This window comes from Neovison vison, chromosome 2 (assembly GCF_020171115.1).
Source record: "Neovison vison isolate M4711 chromosome 2, ASM_NN_V1, whole genome shotgun sequence".
Lineage (NCBI taxonomy): Eukaryota > Metazoa > Chordata > Mammalia > Carnivora > Mustelidae > Neogale > Neogale vison.
In genome coordinates, this window is record NC_058092.1 from 93957667 (window position 1) to 93982098 (window position 24432).

The window sequence follows — 24432 nt, forward strand, 5'->3', positions numbered from 1 at the left end:
ACCTGTTTCTAGCCCATTCTGAACTTCCCTTCTCACCTTACTCTTGCCTATCATGTCATTCCTTATATACAATGGCCAAGAGAGTCACCACACAGAAAGGATTTCTAAGGACTAGACCATGGCCGGGTGGAGAGGAAGGATCCAAGTCATTGTAGCTCCTGTAGGCTTCCTAACAAGCATTTGGGCACGATCCCTGCTTGCTGCCTGGGAAGAGGTGGGGATAAGGGGGTATTTGGCTGGCGTGGTACCATGTTGGCCAGTGTCAGTAGCCACCACGATCCTTGCTCCCTGCTGGGCGGGGTGGAGGCAGGGGTCTGGCGTGGTACCATGTTGGCCAGTGTCAGTAGTCGTCACGCTGGGTGAGCAGTGGGTAGAAAGCTATTAATGTTTGATCCCTGCTAATGCACATCTTGCCCTTTGTTGTCTCCCCTGTAGTCCGAGTACCACTATGAGTACACCGCGTGTGACAGCACAGGATCCAGGTGGAGGGTCGCCGTGCCGCACACCCCGGGCTTGTGCACCAGCCTCCCTGACCCAGTCAAGGGCACCGAGTGCTGTAAGCAGTCCTGCTTCTCGCCCTTGGCCTTTGCCCCAAACCTCCCGGCATCGGAGCTAGGCCCTCCCCAACAGTGCCGCTGACATAAGAAATCAGACTTTTCCCTCGGTTAACCCCACACCCCTTTGAGATTTGGCGCAGAAATGTTATTTCATGATTGCAAACTGGGCATCTAAATTTGCCTTTATTTTCATTTTTCTTTAATTGAAATCCCATCAGGGGATAAAGAATGAGCAACTCCAGCTGTGTGCCACTCAGATCTTTTTTTTTTAGGTTCACATCCATTTGCTTTTGTGCCTGGGCGGGTCTCTCCAATCTACCCTCACCAGCCACAATCAGTCCCTAGGAAAGACTGTGATTTGCTTTTGTTCTTGAAAAGGAAACCAGAGAAGATGAATTTCTGCAGAGACAGATCTTTAAAATGCACTGGGCATCGCTTCAGGGAAGAGAATCTTACGCAGCCATGAAGCTGCCTGTGCAGTGGGGAAAGTGGTGACTTGTCTGCAGCTCTGTCCCCACCTCTGTGACTCTGTTGTCCCAACTTTTCCACAGCTGGCAGCTCTTTCCCCTCCACTGTTCTTTCTAGAAATGTAAGGGGGTAACAATAGGGACTACAGTCAAGGAATACTTGAAGATTTGGAAAGGAGACTGGGGACATTTAAATTCTAAAAAAAAAAAAAAAAAAAAAGGTTGCCTTGTGCCTGGTTCAGTTGGCAAGCAAGTGCCTGTTAAATTAATGAGTGGATATTGCTAGGGTCTGAGCAGGACCAAGGTGTGACTAATGCTAACAAATGAGCCATCTTCAGGTAACTCAGCCAACTCAGTTGAGTTCCTCCTATGGGCACATGCTATGGACCACGAAGAGACCTAAGGCCCAGTCTCTGCCTTCGGATGCCTACAGTCTTCTAGAAGAAGCAGACATTCACATCTCCATTCATTTTTTTTCAGCAAAACTTAGTGGAGCCCCTGCCATGTCTGTGCCCATCACTGGCCACTGTCCCTGGAGCCCAGAGCCTTGTGGGAGGCCCACATCAATACAATGTGTTAATATGGGGTGAAGAAGAATGGGAGTTACAGATGGATACTTGGGAATCAGGAAGAGCTGGGGAGACCACCTGGGCAAAAAGTTTGCAGGTGGAAAAACACCAGACACATCCAGGGAAGAACATGTGGTTTGGGGCAGAGGCAACTGAGGGAGGATAACGGAGGGGGCTGAGGCAGAGAAAATCCTGTAGGGGGAGATCAAGCTGGAAAGTTAAGTTGAGGGAAAATTATGGAAGACTTGGAATGCTTGGCTGAGAGCTTAATTCTATAACCAAAGGGGGAGTGCCTGATGATTTTTTTTAAATAACAGGAATAATAGTACATATCAGTGTGTTAGAAAGATACCTCTGACCACAGAATGAGCAAAAAACAGGAAAGAGGGAACCAGGTAGGAGGACACTGCGGTAGTTGAGATAATAGGCATGAGAATCCAGACCAACATGGCGGCAGTGGAACCAGAAAGGAGACAGAGGCCAAAGACTCAAGGGGGAAATTCATGGCTACAGGGCTGGGCACCATTCAGAGGGGTCAGCACAAGAGGCCATGGTATCTTCTACTGGAGAGTTCTTAGAAGAGCTGAGGCTTTCCCTTAGGAAATGTCATGGACATGCCCAAAGTCCCTCAGCAAGGCAGAGTTCCTATAGCCCTAAATCTTTTTTTTCTTTTTTTTTTTTTTAGTAACAGCTTTATTGAGATATAATTTGTATGTCATAAAATTCACCCCTTGAACGTGTAAGGTCCAGTAGTTTTTGTCCAGTTCTTCTCCAAAAAAACATCACATCCACAAGCAATCTCTCCCCATGCTCTCCCCCTAAAGTCCCAGGCACCACAAATCTGCTTTCTGTCTCTGTGGATTTGCCTATTTTGGACATTCCATATACACGGAATCATACAAGATGTGCCATGGCTCTAAATCTTTGCGGGGCAAACTCCTAGATCTCGAACTTCTGTTCCCCCTTTTCAGGTGCCCACAGGCTGCCCAGTTCTCCTGAGGCGGCAGGAGTCTCACCACCCTGCCCTTATCCCCGCTCTGTGTTCCAGCCTTCTCCTGCAAAGCAGGGGAGTTTCTGGATATGAAGGACCAGTCCTGTAAACCGTGCGCCGAGGGCCGCTACTCCCTCGGCACGGGCATCCGGTTCGACGAGTGGGATGAGCTGCCCCATGGCTTTGCCAGCCTCTCAACCAACATGGAGATGGAGGACAGCACTACTGAGTCCGTGGAGAACTGCACTGCGTGAGTGCCTCCTCCTCTCCCTTCCCCTGTGCTGGGCTAGGGAGGTTGGAAACAAGGGAGCCAAGTAGCCAAGGGGAGACCAGAGCCGCTTCCCACAGGACTGTTGGACAGGACGCCCACCTCAGCACACTCTTACCGATTCAAACTTACTGGTGACTGACAGGCACTTGTGAAAGGTGGAAAACTGGAGGCAATAAGGGGATAAGGTAGACAAGGGTTAAGTGGCTAGGCCACTTAAAACAAAACCGAATTGGAGTTCCACCATGGGATTTTGGATCGGGAGTAAACTTCCTCAACTTGAGTGCAACACAATGTGCAAAGCCTTAGGTATCTCCCGGGCTTTGGTGCTAACTCCTAAAACGGGCCAGCCCAACCGGAGTTTATGGGTTGGGGGGGATAGGCTAGGACCAGAGCTTTGGTCAGTGGCGGTCCAAACCCCTTAAGACCCCGGGGACCAGCGCCAGGTTCCTCGGGAACTGGTGAGCTATCCTTCTTGTAGCTGTGGATATTTAATCCCAGGAACAAGAATTAAATGATGCGGCTTTTATGTGCCAGGTACTGTTCTGAATGCTTTCCCTATATTATTTTCTATAATTCTCACAAGAACCCTCTGAAATTGGTATTATTGTTCCCTTCACACACATGAGGAACAGGAGCCTCAGAGAGGTTAAGTGACTTGTGCTTTTTTTACCCAGCTTCAAACCTGTGACATTGGAAGGCAGACCCAGTCCCAGGCTTTCTACTGCCCCGTGCAGACATTCTCAAGGAACATGTAGCACACGCGAAGCAGTGTTGGGTTCTTACGGGAGAATTGTGGAGGGACGTACAGATGTGAAAGACAGTCACCCACTGCTTCTTGTTCAATATTGACAAAGAAGATGCGAGAAGGGCCACCGGGGTGGCTGAGTCAGTTAAGTGTCTGACTCTTGATTTTGGCCCAGGTCATGATCCCAGGGTTGTGAGAGGAGCCCCAAGTCTTCTTCAGGCTCAGTGCTCAGCATGGAGCCTGCTTAAGGTTCTCTCTCGCCCTCTGCCCCCTCCCCAAAAAATAAAAGAAGATGGGAGAAAAGTACATGAAAGTTTCTCTTATACCCAAGCAATCAAAAGGATAAAAAGAAGTTGATAATTGTTTACACTTGTGTTATACTTGGATTTCTAAAACTGGGACCAATGTCTCCCATTCCTAATACTGGGACCAAAACCCCTCCCATTTCTAAAACTGGGACCAAGGTCTCCTATTCTCTCAATAAGAAATATAGAGAAAAAAAATTAAGGAAGCACCATTATCAGAGCCAGGCGGCAGGCATTTTATGGTCCAATTTTAATGTCACTTTAGAATTTAATATTTGTGTCAAAATCATTGTATGACAAGGTTGGCAGCAGAGATAGAGACAGAGAGGGTTAAAGCTGAAAGGGGACCCATTTGTGCCTTAATAGAGAATGTGATTGACCCCAAACAAGGTGCAGGCCTCCCTCACTCAATCAATTCTTACCCTCACGAAGAAAGGGTTTCTCTCTCTCTGGGGACCTCACTGAGAGTCCAGAAATCATTACCGCTCAGCAAGACAGGATGTGGGCCGGTTAATAACAACTTGTGTTTCCATAGCACAGAAGGCTTCAGGGCGTGGATCTTCAGGGAGCCTGAGACATCCCCAGGAGGGGGGGGAAGGGTGTTTCTCCTCTGTAGAAACAGAGAGGAAGTGGGCACCTAGAGAGGCTTTGTGATTTCCACACTGCCCTCAGAAAGGCGGCCATGGAAATAGTACCAAGAAACCGAGTGCGTGGCTTTTCTGCTTACCTGAGTATTTACCTGAATCCATCCCCACTGCCTTCACCCTGACCAGAGCCCGCCTCCTGCCTGTTCTAGGTGCCCCCAGCTGGTCTCAGCTTCCACTCCAGCCTCTGCGGGGCCCCTGGCCATCAGTGGCTGACCCATCTACTTAAAACATAGAGCCAACTGCAGTACTTCCCCGCTCAAAACTCCATATTCCACGGATTCCTGTTTTCTGGGAATAAAATCCAATACCTTGCCACAGCCTACATGGCCCTGCCTTGGTGCTGCCTTCCGCCCATTGCACCGGGATCCAGCCACGCTGGCAACCATGCTCCTTCCCTCCTGGGTCTTTGTTTTGTGTGTGGGTTTGTTTTTGTTTTTTTAAGACTTTATTTATTTATTTATTTATTTATTTATTACTTATTTGAGAAAGAGAGAGAGAGAGCGTGCAGCATGCATGAGTAGGGGGAGGGGTGGAGAGAGAGAATCTCAAGCTGACTCCACACCCAGCGAGGAGCCTAACACAGGGCTCTGTCTTACAAACCTGAGATCATGACCTGAGCCAAAATCAAAAGCCGGACACTCAACTAACTGAGCCACCCAGGTGTTCCCCGCCCAGCTCTCTGGACACAGTCTCCTCCAGCTCTTCTGGCTGATTCCTGCTTTACCCTCAGGTCTCTGCCTAAAAGTCACTTCCTGGGAGCTGCCAAACCTGGTCCCATAGATTCCCATTACATACACACTGTTCATCTTCTATTTCTCTTTATGGCACTTATCAGACTGATTACTATGTGATTAGTTCTGTGATTAGGTAAGTGTCCTGATCATTTCAGTGCCTTTATTTCCTCATCCTAAAACAAACAAACAAACAAAAAACCAGTGATAAAGATGGTCTTTTTCTTACAGGCGGTGGTGAGGGTTAAATGAAATGATCCGTGTGAAGAATTTAGAGCAATGCCTGGCACTAGAAATCAATCAACACATGTTGTTATTGAACAGGAAATGATCTGCACCAGAGACAGCTCTGACAAAACCCAGAATCATGGTGCCTTGTGCAAATGTAGCCCACTGATGGCATCCTTTTAATTATTCATCTCACTTTGGGAGTTATTTATAGATAACGCCATGGAGCCCATCAGCACTAAGGGTTGTCTCTTTTAACAGGAGAAATCAATACTATTAGGTTAAGGGGAGATGTCTGGGATGAGCTCAGCTTAGGTATTTCGGATAAGCTTCCATTTGAGAATAACACCGTCGAAGAACTATTATTATTCTAACAAACTCAGGGGGAATCCAGTGGACTATTGGAGGTCCCCTTCACTGGCCACTGTTAATAATTGCCTGGGCTGGTCTCAGGCCAAACAATGATATAATGGACTTATCTTTGGTCACCCTTTTCCACACCCACCTGTGTAATCCCGAGTCCCTCCTGTTTGCCAGAGCCACGCTTGGTGCCCGAGCAACAATGTGAGCAAGACAAGGGTGACCTCTGCCCTCACAGAGTCTGTCAGCCAGCCAGGAGGACAGACAATTAAAGAAGACTTAAATAAATTAAAGAAGAATTAGAATATGACCAGAGGAGAAAGCCAAATGGCAAATAAACCAAAGAAAAGATGATGAACCTCGATAATAATCAAGGAAAAGAGATTTAAAGCTAAAGAAGCCGTTATCGCCTACCATGTCACATTGGCAACAACTTTATAGTCTGACCATTCCAAACTTGGGGAGTCTTTGGAGCAACAGGAATATTCTCACATGCCAAGAGGGGCACATCCGTAGCAACCACTTTGGAGAACTGTGGCAGGAGCTGGTAAAGTAGGAGGTTCACATGCCTTCTCACCCAGCTTCCCTCTCAGACATGCATACAAGGAGAGGTACAAGAATGTCTCGAACAGAGTATGTACAATAGCAAAAAAAAAAAAAAAGGAAACAATCTAAAAGTCCATTAGCAAGTAATAGGTAAGTAAATACGTCAGAGCCATGCAAGGCTCTGATAGTAGCTTAGATAGTAGCAAACATGAAGAAGGAGCTTTATGTGTGGGTATGGATGAATCCCACAATCATATTGAAACTAACTAAAGAAGCAAGTTTCAGAACACAGACATATGATGCCATTTATGTGAGGTTTAAAAACAAGAAAAAGCATGATCATAGGACATATTGTTTAGAAATACCTGTATAATTAGTAAAGGGTAAAGAACCGCATGGAGATGATAAGCACCATCTTCCAGAAAGTGGTTACTTGGCTGAAAGGAGTAAGGTAGTCAAGGGCTTGAGATTTTCCAGGTGTACACCAAGGCTTCTGCTGTATTGTATTTCTTTTTTTTTTTTCCTTCAAAGATTTTATTTATTTATTTGACAGAAAGAGAGAGCACAAGCAGGGGGGAGGAGCAGAAAGAGAGAGAGGGGAGAAGCAGGCTCTCCACTGAGCAGGGAGCCCGACCCAGGGCTCACACCCAGGCCCCTGAGATCATGACCTGAGCCAAAGGCAGATGCTTAACTGGCTGAGCCACACAGGCAGCCTCTGTATTGTATTTCTCAAGCACAGTGGTGGCCTTAAATCTTTCATAATATGTGTAAGTGAAGTGGAAGAGAGCTGTGGCTACAGGAAGAGAATCGGTGACAGCTCAGAGTGCACACATCGCAGATGCCAGTAGAGTCAAGGAGGACTTCTCAAATGAGGTGACATTTATTTTAAGATGCCTGGTACACAGGAGAGACTCAGGATTTCACAGGAATTAAACAGAGGGAGGGGCTTCCTGGGTGGCTCAGTCAGTTAAGTGTCTGACTCTTGTTTTCAGCTCAGGTCATGATCTCAGGGTGGTGAGATGGAGCTCCATGAGGGGCTCCTGGCCATGGAAACTGCCTAAGATTCTCTCTCTCCCTCTCCCGCTCCTCTAAACAAACAAGCAAACAAATGCTGGTGGGCTGGAGTCTAGAGAGTAGGTATGGATTTGTGCCCTATTCTAAGGGCAGCAGGGAAGTGACATGGTCAGATTTTTGTTCTGGAGGACCTCTGCCGCCACAGTGTGGAGGAGGGATTGGAGGAGACAGGACTGGATACAGGGAGGTAAGATAGGGGCTGGTTCAGAGCTGGGGGTGGAGGGTACAAGGAGGAGGAAGAACGCTGGGGTAGGGTGTGGCCAAGTTGAGAGATTTAGAAAATGAAATTACAAGACAGATTGATTGTCTCTGACGTTCTCTGGCCTTCCTTCTTCCCAGTTACCAGTTATATGCAGCATCTAAAAGTGGGCCTTTTCAGGGGTGCCTGGCTGGCTCAGGGGGTTAAGCCTCTGCCTTCGGCTCAGGTCATGACCTCCGGGTCCTGGGATCGCGCCCCACATCGGGCATTCTGCAGAGCAGGGAGCTTGCTTCCCCCCACACACTCTGCCTGCCTCTCTGCCTACTTGTGATCTCTCTCTCTCTGTTGAATAAATAAATAAAATCTTTTAAAAAAAAATTCTTCAAAAGTGGGCATTTCCAGAAAACCAGCTAGATTGGATGTGTCTGCTGACTTTCCCTGATGGCTTTGGAGTTGGGCAGACCTGGATTTGAATCTGAGCCCTGCCACTTGCTGGCTGCATGACATCAGGCAAGGCCTCCACTGAGCTTCAGTTTCAGCATCCATTAAATGGGAAAGAAAAGAAGTCATGCATACAAAACACTGTAGTTCAGTACCCGGGAGATAAGAAGCAACCAATAAATGTTACCCCTCTTCCCCTCACAACACCTGCCATCTCTCTTCTGGATAGTTCTGTAGAATGTGGGGACGCACCCACCTGTCTTCCTTGTGTCCACTGTATCCCCAAGGTCCTTGATCTGGAGGTCACTCTTGTTCATGTCTAAATTCCCATCGGTGAATCACAAGTCTGGAGTTTCTCAGAGACCCAGCAGGATGTGAGAACTGCACTTTGCACAAAGCACAGAGGGCTGTGACCCCACTGATAAACATAGCTTCTGTTTCCTCACAGGTCCAAGTGGGTTCCCCTGGGTGACTACATCTCCTCCAACACGGACGAATGCACAGCCACGCTGATGTACGCCGTCAACCTAAAGCAGTCTGGCACGGTCAACTTTGAGTACTACTACCCAGACTCCAGCATCATCTTTGAGTTTTTTGTAAGCTCCCGTCCCTGGGGAAGGATGGGAGGTAAAGACTGTCCAGGGCTCAGATCCACTGACAGGAATCGCAAGCGTATTTCTGGTTGGGGATTTTCCACAGTGGTCTTCCCTCTGGAGAGAACTGTGGACAAAATGAGCTGAGGCTTCGAGGCGAGGAGAGAGAAGCTGGGGGCCTCTGAAGGGAAAGAGTAGGGTCCTGGAGACTCTAGGCATTCTGCCCATGCAGACATGAAAAAGTGTGTAAAGGCTTCTGAGTTCCAAGTTATTTCTTTGGCATTGATGCCCTGATGTTTTGTGTGTGTAGCTAGCTCCCACCCTGCTTCAAGGCTCATGTGTTCTGACCTCAGTCCCTAAAGGAAATTGGCAGTCCCTCTCCCATAAGAAGGGCCCTCTGGAAGGCTGTGATAACAGGGCGGGTAAGGAACCCACTTTCTTGGAAAGCTGAGACTCTTCCCAAACACCTGCCTCCTCAGGTTCAGAATGACCAATGCCAGCCCAATGTAGATGACTCCAGGTGGATGAAAACCACAGAGAAAGGATGGGAGTTCCACAGTGTGAGTATCCTGCCAGCCTCCCTGGAGCCTTTCCTGGGGATACCAGCAAAGGGGCCGTGGGCTTTTCCTCCAAGGGGTGGTTCTTCCCAGTCTGGGCTCCCACCTCTCCGTCCCTAGAGTCCAGGCGTCTGACCCGATGAGGACATTGTAGTTTCTGTCCTCTTGAGTTGACAGAGTATGGGTGGGAGATCACTTGCACTCGTGGCCTGACCCCAAGGATCAGCAGCTTGCCAGCTCTAAGGTCCAGGTCTTCTGGGGATGGGGTGTGGATACACAGAACCAGAGAAGAATGCAGGAACTCCACTCACCACTCCTGTCAGTCCTTTTAGGCCCCTTCATAGGTCTCACCTTGGAGATACTCATGGTATATGTGGGTGAGGGAGAGGCCACGAGAGGGTGTTAAGAGGAGGCTTCAAAGCAGAGGGGAGCTGAGCTGAGCTGGGTGGAAAGGCAAAGCTGAAGAAGGTCAGGAAGGGGATCAGAAAAGGTGCTGCCCCGCAGCCTGTAAGAGGACAGGTCCCTACCAGAGGCTAATCCCATGGATTAGGGACATCTGTCTTCCTGTTTGTGGCTTAGGTCGAGCTAAATCGAGGCAATAATGTCCTCTATTGGAGAACCACAGCCTTCTCAGTGTGGTCCAAAATCTCCAAGCCCGTGCTGGTGAGAAACATCGCCATAACAGGTACCGAGAAGGGAGCAGGGGCCTGGGGTCTGTGGACTTCCTGACTCGGGGTGGGGGGGGGGCGGTGGTTGTCAACCCCCAGAGGGCTCAGTCTCGGGGCTCAACCCTTGCTTCTCCATGCCGTTCTTCCTCCCTAGGGGTGGCCTACACTTCAGAATGTTTTCCCTGCAAACCTGGCACGTATGCAGACAAGCAGGGCTCTTCTTTTTGCGAACTTTGCCCAGCCAACTCCTATTCAAATAAGGGGGAAACTTCCTGCCACCAGTGTGACCCCGACAAATACTCAGGTGAGGTTCCTGAGGGTGGGTAGAGTTGGGGGAGGGGCGGGTACCAACAACCAAGGGGAGAAACAGGAAGGAAACCATCCTTCTGGCCATGCTGAAGACGACTCTTCTCGTGAACCCCTGCTCCTGGACGCTGGAAGAACCCTGCTGATCCCTACTCCACCGATCACTCCGGAAGCAAAAGTGAAATCATTCACAAGTAGTTGGTGAGCCTCTCCTATCTGCCAGGTCCTATTCTAGGTGACTAGACTACAACAGCAAACAAAACCCTATCTTCACAGAATTTACATTCTGGTAGGGGGAGGGGGGAGACAGACAATAAACAAGAATGATAATAAATATATAATAAATTATAGTATGGTAGACAGTAAACCGTGCAGGGTGCTGTGGCAAAAAGAAAAAGCAGGTCAGGGCTAGAGGGATTAGGAAAGTTAGGGAAAGGGGTTACGATCTTTTTTTTTTTCCCCGAAACAGTGAAATCTGTATAAATGAAATCTTTTTTTTAAAGATTTTATTTATTTATTTGACAGACTGAGATCACAAGTAGACAGAGAGGCAGGCAGAGAGAGAGGAAGGGAAGCAGGCTCCCTGCTGAGCAGAGAGCCCGAAGCAGGGCTCTATCCCAGAACCCTGGGATCATGACCTGAACCGAAGGCAGAGGCTTTAACCCACTGAGCCACCCAGGTGACCCTGTATAAATGAAATCTTATATAATATTATAATTATAAATAATAGATACAGTAAGTAAAAGTTATACATTTGTATATTTTAATTCATAACAGCTATTAACAGAGTTAGGTTAGAAGAGCCATGAGGCTGCGTTGATGAGCAAAGATTTTTTTTAAAGATTTTATTTATTTGACAGAGAGAGACACAGCGAGAGGGGAAACACAAGCAGGAGAGTGGGAGAGGGGGAAGCAGGTTTCCCACTGAGCAGGGAGCACAGTGCGGACCTCAATCCCAGAATTCTGGGATCATGACCTGAGCCAAAGGCAGATGCTTAATGATTGAGCCACCCAAGGCACCCCAAGCAAAATATATTTTTAAAGATTTTATTTATTTATTATTTGAGAGCAAGTTGGTGCTAGGGTGGGTGGGTGGGGGAGCAGAGGAGGAGGGACAAGAACACTCCCCTGCAGTGCAGAGCCAGAAGCCAGGCTCTATCCCACCACCCTGAGATAATGACCCAAGCCGAAATCAAGAGGCAGAGGCTTAACCGACTGGACTACCCGGTGCCCTGATGAGCAAAATGTTTTGATAGCAAAGATTAAAGCTGGAAGTTACAATCTTTTATCAGCGTGATGATCCCCTGAATTCAAAGGCCTTCTCAGGAAATCAAGGCTTCCTTAGAACATAGTTTAAAAACCAGTGTTTGGGGGCTCCTGGTGGCACAGTCCATTGAGCATCTGACTCCTGGTTTCAGTTCAGGTCATGATCTCAGGTCGTGGGATTGAACCCCACAACGCCACTGGCTTGGCACTCAGCATAGTCCGCTTGGGATTCTCTCTCCCTCTCCCTCTGTCTCTCCCCCACACCCCCACCCCCACTCAGGACCTGCTTGCATGCTCTTGTGCTCTCTCTCTGTTTCTCTAAACAAACAAACCAGCGTTCTGAGGGCAAATAAGGGGACAGGTGTAGCAGCCTGTGGCTACAGTCTCTGAATAGCTTCCTGAAGTATCCCAATTTAAGAAAGAGAACCTGGGCATGTGAGGGAGTCCCAGGGCCACAGGGCCCTGGTGTAAGGTGGGCAGTCCCCCCAGAGGACCCTCTTCCCAGGCAGCCCATAACTATTCCATTTTTCCTTTCTTACACGGAGCCACACACACACCCCCAGCTCAAGGCTCTCCCTCAAGCAGACCCTCAAATCTGTCCACAGACACACCCGTCCTTCACACAGGCATTGCATGACGTGTTTGCCCAGCTGAGACCAGCCATTGACCCTATGAACTGCTTATTTCTACGCTACTTCTAAAACAAAAGTCCTAGTTATCGACACAGATCTTGCCAAATGAGTGTAGTTTTCAGCAAGAACAGGAATGTTTAGATCTTGAGGGAAGTTTTTAATCGGTGAGTCTACATTCCTGTTTTTCCACTTGAATTTCTTATTCTCCTTCCGTGCTCTATCAATGGCGCCCTTGTTTGTCTTCGTCTCCAGCTGCCTTGCCAGCCCAGCAGTTGTTCAAGGGTTTGAATGGCAAGGTGGCTCTAGAAAACCCCTCTGGGAATGTTTTGATCAACTCTGTATGTAAATTAATTGTTATCCAGAGAGCTGTTATGAAAGTGTTGGGTTGGGAGTCTGAGTCCCTCGGAGTCTGTTCTCCTGCTACCCATTTCTCAATCCACCTCTTTGAAGGGAAAGTGAGTTTTTATCATGACTTGACTCTTCCAGAATACAGGGTCCGTGGGAGGCCGGGGAATGCAAAGAGATCTGATCAGAGCCTGTGATGGAATGTGCATAAAGCGAGGGACAGAAGACACTGAGAGCATTTAGTCATCCGTTTACAAATAAGTCCCGAGTGTCTGTGAGTGCCAAAGCCTGGGCTTGGTTGGAGCTGGTGCCTGCCTTCCGGCTTAGGTCGAAAAGTGGGAATGTAGTTATAGGAGCACCTAAGCGTGGTAAGTGCATTGTGCAGTGGCCACTCAGATAGGAACTCTGAGTGTAGCACACAGTAGAGGCAAAGAAGGGACATGGTCAGTCCTCTGTGAGGAGGCAGGAAAGTCTTCAGTGGCAGTGGTCTTTTTTTTTTTTTTTTTTAAGATTTTATTTATTCATTTGACAGACAGAGATCACAAGTAGGCAGAGAGAGGCAGGCAGAGAGAGAGAGGAGGAAGCAGGCTCCCTGCTGAGCAGAAGCCCGATGCGGGGCTCGATCCCAGGACCCTGAGATCATGACCTGAGCCGAAGGCAGAGGCTTTAACCCACTGAGCCACCCAGGCGCCCCAGTGGCAGTGGTCTTGAAAGAGGAGTCAGTGGTTTGATGGGTGTTCTGGAGGGAGTGTAGCCAAAGCCAGAAGGCTTGGGGGTCTTGGAGAAACTCAGCAGGGCAGGAGCTGACTTGGAGAGAACTAGCAGCCAAGGCTAAGAGGTGGGTAGGGAACAAACTACGGACCAGCCCTTCTGTGCCATTGCTGAACATTTGGGATTTGATTCTGCGAGCAGTGGGGGCCGTTCAAGAATTTTAAGCTAGGGGGGACGCTTGGGTGGCGCAGTTGGTTGGACGACTGCCTCCGGCTCAGGGCGTGATCCTGGAGTCCCGGGATCGAGTCCCACATCAGGCTCCCAGCTCCATGGGGAGTCTGCTTCGCTCTCTGACCTTCTCCTCGCTCATTCTCTCTCTCACTGTCTCTCTCTCTCAAATAAAAAAAAAAAAAAAAAAATCTTTAAAAAATAATAAAAAAAAAAAAAAGAATTTTAAGCTAGGGAGTGATGTGATTTAGCTCTTGATTTTGAAAGACCACTCTAGCTGCCATTGGGAAAATGAATGAAGAAGGAAACAGTTGGAAGCAGAGGCCACAGTCCGGAGATTTCTCAACAGGCGTTATTGCTGGTATCTAGGACCTAGACTGAGGTGGAACTAATGGGAATGCAGAAGTTAAGGACAAAGGCTTGACTAAAAGCATCTTTCTTATTGATACCTAAAATGTGATTGTTAAGAATTATTCCTTTGTGTTATGTTCAATATAGGGATTCATTTCCTAGTAGAATAGCATGGGGTTTAAGAGCACGAACTCCAGAACTGAATTACTAAGGTTCAGATCTCTGCTCTGTCACCTACTAGCTCTGCCACCTTGGGCAGGTCACTTGTCTGTGCCTCAGTTTCCTCATCCGTAAAATGGGAATGGCAATAATCACATCTACCTCATAGTGTTATTGTGTGGATCAATTGACTATTACAGATGAAAGATTTAGAACAGTGCCTGGCATTGTAGTAAGCACTAATTTTATCACAGCTTAACCTTGAACAGTACAGGGACAATAACTTCTGACTCTCCAGAAACTTAACTACTAATGACCAGAAGCCTTACTGATAAACAATTGGTCAATATACATTTTGTGTTTTATATTACATACTGTGTTCTTACAATAAAAGAAGTTGGAGAGAAGAAAAAGTCATTAAGAAAATCATAAGGAAGAGAAAATACATTTACAATACTAATACTGTACTCTGGGTATGTGGGTGTGTTCCACATATAAATGGACCCTCCCGGTTCAAACCTTTGTTGTTCAAGGGTCAACTGTGTTCATTTTCATTGAGGCTTATCCCAGCTGGCCTCTCTTTCCATGAAAGGACTCTTAGCATAGGTAACAGTGATAACAAGTCACTTGGATAGTACTTTACAATTTACCAGAGTACAGGAGTGATCTCCCTGTGTATAGAAGAATAAAGGACAGCTCAGAGAGGTTAGGGGGTATCTGAGCTGGACTAAGCCTTCATTAGATGATTCCGTCATCAAGGGGAATGTTTTCCTTTGATGAAATGGATCTGAATGAGAGGACATTATACTCCTGGGGGTGGGGAGGAGTCCTGAAAGGAAGAGGAAAGCTCGGAGAGAGAATCCCAAGCCCCCATGATAAACTTTATCTTCTCACAGTCTTTCTCCCTGGGCCAACGTTAGAAGAATCACTTTTTGCTCCCTTGCCCGAACATCTAGGCAGATCTTTCAAACTTGACCAGTACCCAACTTCAACAGCTTGATGAAACCTGAGCTAGGGAAGTGAGGTCCGGCTCAGCATTTGGGTTAATCATTTATTAAAACTAGGTTAGCAATCATCAAGTGTATAAACAGCTGGACCACTTTTGCTGAAACCTGGAGCTAGGGTATCAGGTTGAGCAAATATTTGAACAAGCAGAGAAAAGTCCTTGTGTAAAATGTACTTTTTAACATGGAACTTGCAACCTGCGAGACCCTCTATGCTGGATCCTGGGAAATGGTGTGTTTTCAGCATCTCCTTCCGAATTCCTCCTGGCCCAGCTTGTCAAAAGCAGGAATCCCTGGATCCCTCTGGCTGAATAGGGCCTTCTGCTTGTTAACCAGGTCAATAAGCTGAGAAGATTCCAGCTGTTCCTCAGGCAGTAGCTCCCTCTTGCCCAGGCTAATCAGACGGGAACAGAAGAGGTGTGGGAACACGCTGTGGAGGGAGCTCCCTAGGGCAGGCCAACAAGGGTGTAACTAGGAGATTCTCTGATCTAGGAACTCATTTGGTGCCTCAGAAAGAAGAAAGGATCAGTTGAGGTATAAGACTTAACTGGAAGGGAGAGAAAGAAACTTTCAATCCTTATTTAAAATCTCATGACAAGGGGCCCCTGGGTGGCTCAGTCGTTAGGCGTCTGCCCTCAGCTCAGGCCATGATCCCAGGATCCTGGGATCCAGCCCTGCATCGGGCTCCCTGCTCAGTGGGAAGCCAACTCTCCCTCTCCCACTTCCCCTGCTTTGTTCCTCTCTTGCTGTCTCTGTCAAATAAATAAGTAGATAGACAGATAAAATCCCACGACAAGGGGCGCCTGGGTGGCTCAGAAGATGGAGCATCAGACTCTTGGCTTTGGCTCAGGTCATGATCTCCGGGTCATGAGGTTGGGCTCCGCGCTCAGCAAGCAGTCTACCTGAGAGTCTCTCTCTCCCTCTGCCCCCTTCCCCTGGGCTCTCTCTCTCTCTCAAACAAATAAAAACATCTTTTTTTTTTTTTTAAATCTCATAACAGTTAACAAATAAAAATAATTCCCACAAACACAGGGAGTAATAGTTACCAGCATTTAGTGAGCCCCTACTTCCAATGCACTAAGAACGTGCTGGCTCAGGTAAGGTAGATATTATTATTCATGCTCTACGGATGAGAGCTCTACGAGTCAGAGAGGTTCAGTAACTTGCCTAAAGTGACACAGCTACTAAATGGAACGGGATCCAAACCCAGATCGTAATACTGAAAATCTCATTTCAGTCTATCACATGGCCTGTCAGGTAATCTACAGAGAGAGGATGGCACACTTGTATCAAATGCTTGCCTGCAGGTGACACAGCAGTCACCTTAGAAATGACAGTGATGGGGCGCCTGGGTGGCTCAGTGGGTTAAGCCGCTGCCTTCGGCTCAGGTCATGATCTCGGGGTCCTGGGATCGAGTCCCACATTGGGCTCTCTGCTTGGTGGGGAGCCTGCTTCCCTTCCTCTCTCTGTCTGCCTCTGCCTACTTGTAATCTCTCTCTGTCAAATAAATAAGTAAAATCTTAAAAAAAAAAAAAAAAAAGAAAAGAAATGACAGTGACAGGAGCAGTAGTAATAGTGCTGCACTGGTCCTCTATGAAGCAGTGGTTTTCTTTTCTTTTCTTTTTAAGATTTTAAGATTCCATTTATTTATTTGACAGAGAGAGACACAAGCAGGGGGAGTGGGAGAGGGAGAAGCAGGCTTCCCGCTGAGCAGGAGCCCCATGTGGGGTATGATCCAGGACTCTGGGATCACGACCCGAAGTGGAAGGCAGACACTCAATGACTGAGCCACCCAGGCGCCCGAAGCAGTGGTTCTCATTCTGGAGAAAATAAATTCCCTGGTTTTAAAAATTTTTTTTTAAAGTTTTAAAAATTCATTTGCATAAGTTACATATATTTTTCTGGAAAAACCAAACTGGTCTTTTTTTTCAGTTTCTCAAAATGTTTTTAATTCCAAAAAGGTGAAGTCCACTGCTTTAAAGAGGGATACACTGAAATAATTCTTGCCATTCAAGCATTCACAGGGTTAAAGCAGAGCTAACATACAGAGAGTAGAATAAATAAAATGATAGTTGATACCTTTTTTATTAGGAACAGGTCAAGGGTTAGAGATAGTGGCAGGATGTTTGGGGGAGGGGAAAGTGGAAAAAACTCTTTGTCTTAAGTGGAGTCGGAGGAAATTACCACCTTATTTGTGGAGAGTGGGTGCCTGAAGAAAGGGAAACGCCGAAGGTGGAAGGCCTTCATTGGAGGGAGATATTCAGAGAAAATGCAGGGAAAGAATTGGAATAAGAGTATGAAGACACTGTCCTAAGCTTTCCTAAGATTTGCTGTAATCCTTCAGGAGTGAAAAAAACACCTGCACAGGATTATGAAGCAAATGGAACATGGCAGGTCTCAAAAAACTGCATTAGTTGTGGTTAGCCTGGAAGATGCTGTCTCTGGCTCCCCACCCCTCTCACTGGCCCGCTGGCGCATCCCCTTCCTGATGCCCTGCCCGCCAGTGCCTTCTCATAGCACCAGGGACAGGTGCAAAGGGGGTATCTGAGTGGGGCTTTAGGTTCTGGAAGCGAAGCAGAAGGAAGGGTGGGTGGGCTGGATTTTCTTCTTCCCGCAATACCTGTGTTTGTGCTGTACCCCAGGGTCTTGGAGGTCCTAGGGTCATGAGCAAGTGGTGAAGAGTTCTGATTTCTTATGTGACTTCACCTGTTTGTCCTTGCTTTTACAATTTAGAGAAGGGATCCTCCTCCTGCAAAGTGCGCCCGGCCTGCACAGACAAAGATTACTTCTATACTCATACAGCCTGTGATGCCAACGGAGAGGTGGGTAGCATGGTCTTGGAGCCCCTTGGCCCCCAGATAGCTTCTTTGCCCACTCCTTGGGCTTTACTACATTTGGGGTTCCAGAAGTCAGTGGAGCTGGCAGGGAGAAAATCCCACAGACCTCTGTGGGGACTCCAGGGCCTGGGAGGGGTAGTGGGGAGGCAAAGCGAGATGGCCTCTTTCATCTTCAGGTCAGAAACTGGTTTTGCCCCATTTGTTCCACTGCTTATTCACACATGCTCTGTTGCAAAAAAGCCATTGCATTTTCTTTTGCTTGGTTTCTCCCATTCGCTTGGCGCCTCTGGGCCATGGTGCTCTTATTTCCTCATGGAACTCATCAGACCTGTCTCCTCAGCACTGCTTTTGTCGGCTGGCAAAGGGAATTCATTCCCATTTCCTGTCTCACTGGAGAATAGGCTGACTGTTCTGTCTCTGCTGGTTCCTTCTTTCCCCCAGGCTTTCTGCCTCAGAGAGTCTTTCCTTTGTAGTCTGCGTCACCTCTGAGTCAGCAGGCGTGTTTTGAGAACAAATGCTCTGCCAGGCCTTGTGCCCCGACTGGGGGTCACATGATGAAGGCTCCTGCCCTCCCAGAGCTCACTGTTCTGGGAGAGAAGGTGAGAGATGAGAACAGGAGGAGGAAGTGCAGGGGCCTGGGGGCCTCCGGGAGAGCCGTGACCAGGACTGGGGAGCCAGGGAAGGCCTTTCAGAGCAGGTCACATGTTCAAAAGTCAGTTACTGTGCCTGTGCCTGGTACCTCCCATACAGCAGTTAACCAAACAGGGTGGGGGAACATCTACTTTTACGGGGCTTCATTCTTGCTGGGGAGCAAGTGGAAAGAGAGACAACAGATAAAACATAAATAAGAGTATATCAGATGGTAGTGAGTGGAAGCAAAAAATTAAGAAAAGATGAAAAGACAGAGAATGACAAAGGGTGGCAATGCTGTTTTAGAGAGGGTTGGGATGACATTTGAGGATGTAACATTTGAACAGAGACCTGAGTGAGACAAGGGGTGGCCACGGTGGTTTCCGGGCACACAGCACGTGTGGAGGAGGCTGACTTGTGTCCAGCAAATTCGAGGAACAGCAGAAAGTGAGCTGGGATGGCTCAGGAGCACAAGCGGAAGGATTTGTCTTCGATCAGAGGTTCCAGATGAATTGTCTGTATCCCTAAACCACAGCCTCTCAGAAAGACAGAAGTTGGGAAATTTGCATTCAGCGTTAAGCATAGGCTTGGCTATTATTAGGATGCGTAAGTGTTTCCTGGTTGGGCGGCTGGATGAATTCTCCTCTTGCCAGATAAGCATGGGATAAAGTCTGGTCCTTAGCAGTGATTGCTTTTCATCATCCTCTCTTACTCCCCACCCTTCCCCACACCTGCCCTCGTGTTTCGGGCATCGTCCTCTCCCCCAGCAGCCGAGGGAGAATGGCTACACATCTCATCATTTTTCCCTTTGTTGTGCAGTGTCTGGGATTCTGTATGACCTTGTAAAAATCATTTTCATCCTCTTGGCATCCGTTGACTCACTAATTAAATGGGGGACGTTGAATCCTGCTGCTCTTCTTCCCCCTTGGCATAACATGGGGCTGAATGTGGTGGTCTTTGCTTCCTTCTGCTCCAGTATCCTCTCCCGGCCTTGTGGAGCCACAGCAAGCTCTGCTGCCTGCCAGCGGGGGCGTCTGCCCTTGCCTGAACAGCCTGGGGCCTCTGGATGCTCAGCGGGGCCAGAGCCATTGCTCCTCCTGGCAGCCCAGCCAAGGCTCAGGGGAGGAGCCCTGCAGCATGAGTGCACATGAGTATGCATTCATCAGGATTGCCTCTCAGAGCTCTCACGCCTGCACTGGCTCTGCTCAGTCTCATGCTTCCATTTTGTCTTCTAAACTGTATTTTTAAATCGAGGGCCATAACTCGAGTCCACTCCCATGATCGCCCTTATGGTCTTTGCCGTGCCTTGGTGGTTCCCCAGGGACAGGTTGACCAGTCCTCCGGGTCTGCTGCATGTGCTGCTCCAGGAGATGGCCCTAGTCAGTGTTCCTGCTCCCCAGACCCTTCTCTCCATCAGACTCAGGGGACAAGCAGGGAGAGAGCACCCAGGTTAGAGCCCAAGTTTGGGGCTCTGGCCATTGGCTGCTCTTCACGGGGAGGAGTCTCTTCACGGTGGAACGGAGAGGGTCAGGAGAGGAGCCCCAGGACCCAAGACAGCACAGGCTCCTCTTAAGACATGTCCTTTCTTATGCTGAGTAAAGTGGACGGATGCCTTATTGGTCCACCTTTTCACATGCATTGCCGTGCTGCCCAGAGCATCGTCCCTTCAATGCAATTAGCTCTTGTAGATTACAGCTTTTATCTCTGACTTGGCCCAAGGGCCACACAAGTAGCTTTCCCCTGCCAAACCAGGAGCCTCCCCATGTCATTCCCTCTTCTGCATCCCATACCTCCACCAAAAGAGTAGGGATGGCCCTACTGAGTGACAGATACAATGTTTTCCTTGTCCACTGATCTGATGGCTGACTGTTCCTCATCCCATTACCCCCAATTTCATCGAGGTGTAATTGATGCATAACTTTATGTAAGTTTAAGGTGTCCACTGTATTCATTTGATATACTTATATATTGCAAAATGCTGACCACCATAGCATTAATTAACACCTCCATGATATCACATAATTATCCTTTTGTGTGGTGAAAACATTTAAGATCTACTCTCTAAGCAGCTCTCGGGTATATACAGTAGTATAGTACTGTTAACTGTAATCACCTTGATGCAACTTAGTGCCCCAGAACTTACTGGTCTTATAACTGGAAGTTTGTAGCCCTTGGCCAACATTGTCCCTTTTGTCTTGATGTCCCATCAAGACAGTATCCATCCACCCACACAGATTGTTCTTACGCGATTGTTGTCCTTGCTAGATGGTGAGCCCCTTAAGGGAAGGAGCCATGTCTCTTCCATTGCTGAGCCCCCAGTTCTGGCACACAAGTGTAGTAGGCTTCTATACATGTCTACTGAATAAATGCAAAAGCAAGAAAAATACTTTGGGATTTTCATCAGCTACTTTTCCTGTGACCTTGGTGTAGTCATAAGATGCTACACTGGAACCAGAGCTTTCTCTGGAGACAACTGGTCCTTCCCTTCTCCCTGTCACACATGTCCTTGCTGAGTATACCCTTCTTCATCCGGGCAACACTTAGCGGATATTTACTGAGCACGGCCATGTGCCGGGCTCTGGGCCAGGAGCATGGAATATATTGGTGACCAGAAGGGGGTCCCCTACCCTAATGAAACTTTCATCATAGCCCCGAGTACCCCTACCACCACCACTCTCAAGATGTGCTAAATCCCACTCAGGCTGAGCCATTCTTCATCCGTTTCTGCAGACCCAGCTCATGTACAAATGGGCCCAGCCGAAGATCTGTGGAGAGGATCTCGAGGGGGCCGTGAAGCTGCCCGCCTCCGGGGTGAAGACCCACTGCCCGCCCTGCAACCCGGGCTTCTTCAAAACCAACAACAGCAGCTGTGAGCCCTGCCCTTACGGCTCTTACTCCAACGGCTCTGGTAACCTCTCTGTCTGCGTCCTGTCCATTCCCATGTCCCCTACCTGGGTGGGCAGTGTGGCACTCAGAGCGGTCAGTGGAATGTGCACACTGCCCACCACTGTTGTCCCTTGTCTGAGGGACAGCAGCTCCCGTCAGGGTGGCTGCAGCCTCATTGCTGAAGGCACGGATCTTGTGGTTCCCCCAGATTGCAGCCACTGTCCAGCCGGGACTGAGCCAGCCGTGGGATTCGAATACAAATGGTGGAACACACTGCCCTCGAACATGGAAACCACCGTCCTCAGTGGGATCAACTTTGAGTACAAGGGCATGACTGGTGAGTACCTCCTCACTGCAGTGAGCTTTCAGCTCCCTGCTGACCGGGAGCTCTCCCGCTTCACATTTCTTCATAACAGTGATATCCCCAGAAAAATGAGCTAATCATGCCATGTATCCTCTGGAATGTTCCACTCCCCATGGATGTTCGTTCTGCCAGACCTTAGTTTTGTAGATAGAACCAGAGCTAGCAACCATGTACACACACTCCAAAGGGCTTGCTCTTTGACCTTGCTTGATCTTCAGAGTCTTTGACCAAAGTAGCAGAATAGATAACATGGTTTTGCTTTGGTGGTGGGTCTGGGATGCCTCAAAGGACGGTGTTCTCTCTCTCTCTCTCAGAGTGTCAGCTGGGTGCATGTTTCCCTGCACCTGGGACCCCTGGGGCACTGACTCTCCCCTCTCCTTTTCCAGGCTGGGAGGTGGCCGGTGATCACATATATACAGCTGTTGGAGCCTCAGACAATGACTTCATGATTCTCACCCTGGTTGTGCCAGGATTCAGGTGAGGGATACAGAGCTAAGGGAAGCCCACGCCACCTTGACCACATCCAAGTCCCACATAGCTTGGAGTGTCGTAGAGGAGAGGGTTCCGGTGTGTGGAAGCATGAGTTCAGAACAGAGGGGAGCAGGGTAGTGGTCTGAGAGCATTAACCTGAATGTTCAGGTGGTTTCCTAGTTGCTGCCCACACTGGCGGACCTCCCCCTGGCACTCTCACACCTGGCTTCTCTCATGGATTGGCCACACGCTCGCTACTTGAATTCTTTCTCTTCACGCCATCAGATAAAATGTTACAACCAACACACAACTTTTAAAAAGAAGGCCAGGGGTGCCTGTGTGGCTCAGTCGGTTAAGCATCCAACTCTGGATTTCGGCTCAGGTCATGATCTCATGGTTGTGGGATGGAGCCCCGCATTGTGCTCTGAGCTCAGGAGGGACTCTGCTTGAGATCCTCTCTCTCCCTCTGCCCCTCCCCACTGTGTACTTTCTCTCTCACTAAAATAAGTAAATAAACTCAAAGTAAATAAATAAATAATTAAATTTTAAAAAATTTAAAAAGAAGGCCAGAAGTATCCACAGACAGTTCGTCTTCATTTGGGACAAGAAGACTGAAATGGATGGTTCTTGCTGTCATAATGATCCCCATATCCCAAGAAGACCTAGGACATTAAGCAATGCATTTACCATTAAAATAAAGACTATAGGCAATGTGGTGTGGTGAAAAGAACACTCTACTGAAAACAGGCACTTGAACTTCACCAGTTACTGGCTTTGTGAACTCGGGGAAGTCACCATGCTGCTGTAGGCTTCAGGCTCCTCGTTGGTAAAACAGGGGGATGATAGTCTGTGACTTTGGACTAACTCAGGTTGAGATGATTTTTCCAGCCCAGTGGTTAGCATAACTGTGTAGATAGGAGTTGGGACTGGTGGTTCTTAGGACACAAGCAAATGGCCAAGGACAAAAGAAAAGCCATAAATGGATTTCCAACGCCAAAGTGAATTCTTCTGCCCATATGAGCTTTCAAGATGAGGGAGGACCCCTGAATGCATTTCCCTATTGCCAGTCTGGCTTCTCCATTATCTTCTTCAAGCTCCCTCCTTTCCATCACTGGCACAGTGCTCAAGCCCATGGTAGTTGCTAAAAGGAATAATGGCTCTTCTCTTAATTTACTTAATTTACTCAGCTTATCACTGAGCAGTGTAAATTAATTTATAACCCATTTGCAGGGTGAGCTCAGTTTTTAGGCTTTGGAGGGATGGGGGTAACATTCCCAAAAGGACATTTCAATTTGCAAAGCTGACTGCTCCAGTAGAGTGGTTCCTCACCTCTTCCACTCACCACCCTTACCCCACCTGCCCCCTGGGGCTTGGCTCTGTCTTCCCAAAAGAAGGACCAGCCTGAGAACTTGGCTGAAGAGATGACAAATTTAAATATCTGCTCATTTGACCCGAGAAAATCTCCCACCACCCCCAGAGAGTGAGCTGCTAAGTGCATGTAGGTACTCTGGAAACTTGATGTGTTTCTGCATCACCTTGGGAATCAAGTTAACGTGCAGATTCTGATTCAGTGGATCTGTGGGGGGGGGCCTGAGGTTCCGGGCCTCTGATAAGCTCAGGTAAGGGCAATGCTGCTGGTCCGAGGACCCCACTCTGCTAGTGAGATTCTAGAGCATGTTACAAAGCACTCCTCCCTCTGTTATGCCCTTGGATCGCACCACAGTGATGGAAGGTAAATAAGAAAGGTATTATCACCTTCAGTTTACAGATGAGGAAACTGCAATTTGATCACATAGCCAGGTGGCAGAATTGGACTTAATCCGTGCTCTTTCCAAAGTCCTCAGAACTTAATCCTGTCCCCCAGCAGACTTTTTACTGCTGTCTGGGCTCTTTGGGAAGCACTGCCTGGTCTTGGGAGCTGACTTTTCATTTCTGTCCCCACAGACCTCCACAGTCAGTGATGGCAGACACAGAGAATAAAGAGGTGGCCAGGATCACATTTGTCTTTGAGACCATCTGTTCTGTGAATTGTGAGCTCTACTTCATGGTGGTATGTTTCCCTTTCTTTCTCTGCTTTGGGGCTTCTGGGAACTATTGTGAAGGTTGGCTCCCTTTGGCCATCAACATAACTGACCGCTGGCTCCCTTTGGTGCGCCAGTGTAACTGATGGCCCCGTTTATAGTAACTTCACAGAAGGGCCTAGGCTGTCCTTCAGGGACTTCACAGTTTAACATGGGTCTGACCGACCGACTGTTCTGACCCCCGGGATGGCAGCAGTATGGGAACAGTGCCC

The 24432-nt window shown here is 48.2% G+C and overlaps 1 protein-coding gene across 4 annotated transcripts in view; it reads left to right on the forward strand.

Annotated features, from left to right (window-relative positions):
- Nucleotides 1–24432, forward strand: part of ELAPOR1 (endosome-lysosome associated apoptosis and autophagy regulator 1) — a 69739-nt gene that overhangs the window by 34735 nt on the left and 10572 nt on the right. For all 4 annotated transcript variants that reach the window (XM_044238830.1, XM_044238827.1, XM_044238829.1 and 1 more), the window contains exons 2-12: nt 436–556; nt 2642–2834; nt 8580–8727; nt 9204–9284; nt 9861–9966; nt 10104–10253; nt 17685–17773; nt 21149–21326; nt 21513–21641; nt 22055–22145; nt 24084–24189. In XM_044238830.1, coding sequence (XP_044094765.1) covers nt 436–556; nt 2642–2834; nt 8580–8727; nt 9204–9284; nt 9861–9966; nt 10104–10253; nt 17685–17773; nt 21149–21326; nt 21513–21641; nt 22055–22145; nt 24084–24189 — 1392 coding nt within the window. The remainder of the gene's footprint in view (nt 1–435; nt 557–2641; nt 2835–8579; nt 8728–9203; nt 9285–9860; nt 9967–10103; nt 10254–17684; nt 17774–21148; nt 21327–21512; nt 21642–22054; nt 22146–24083; nt 24190–24432) is intronic.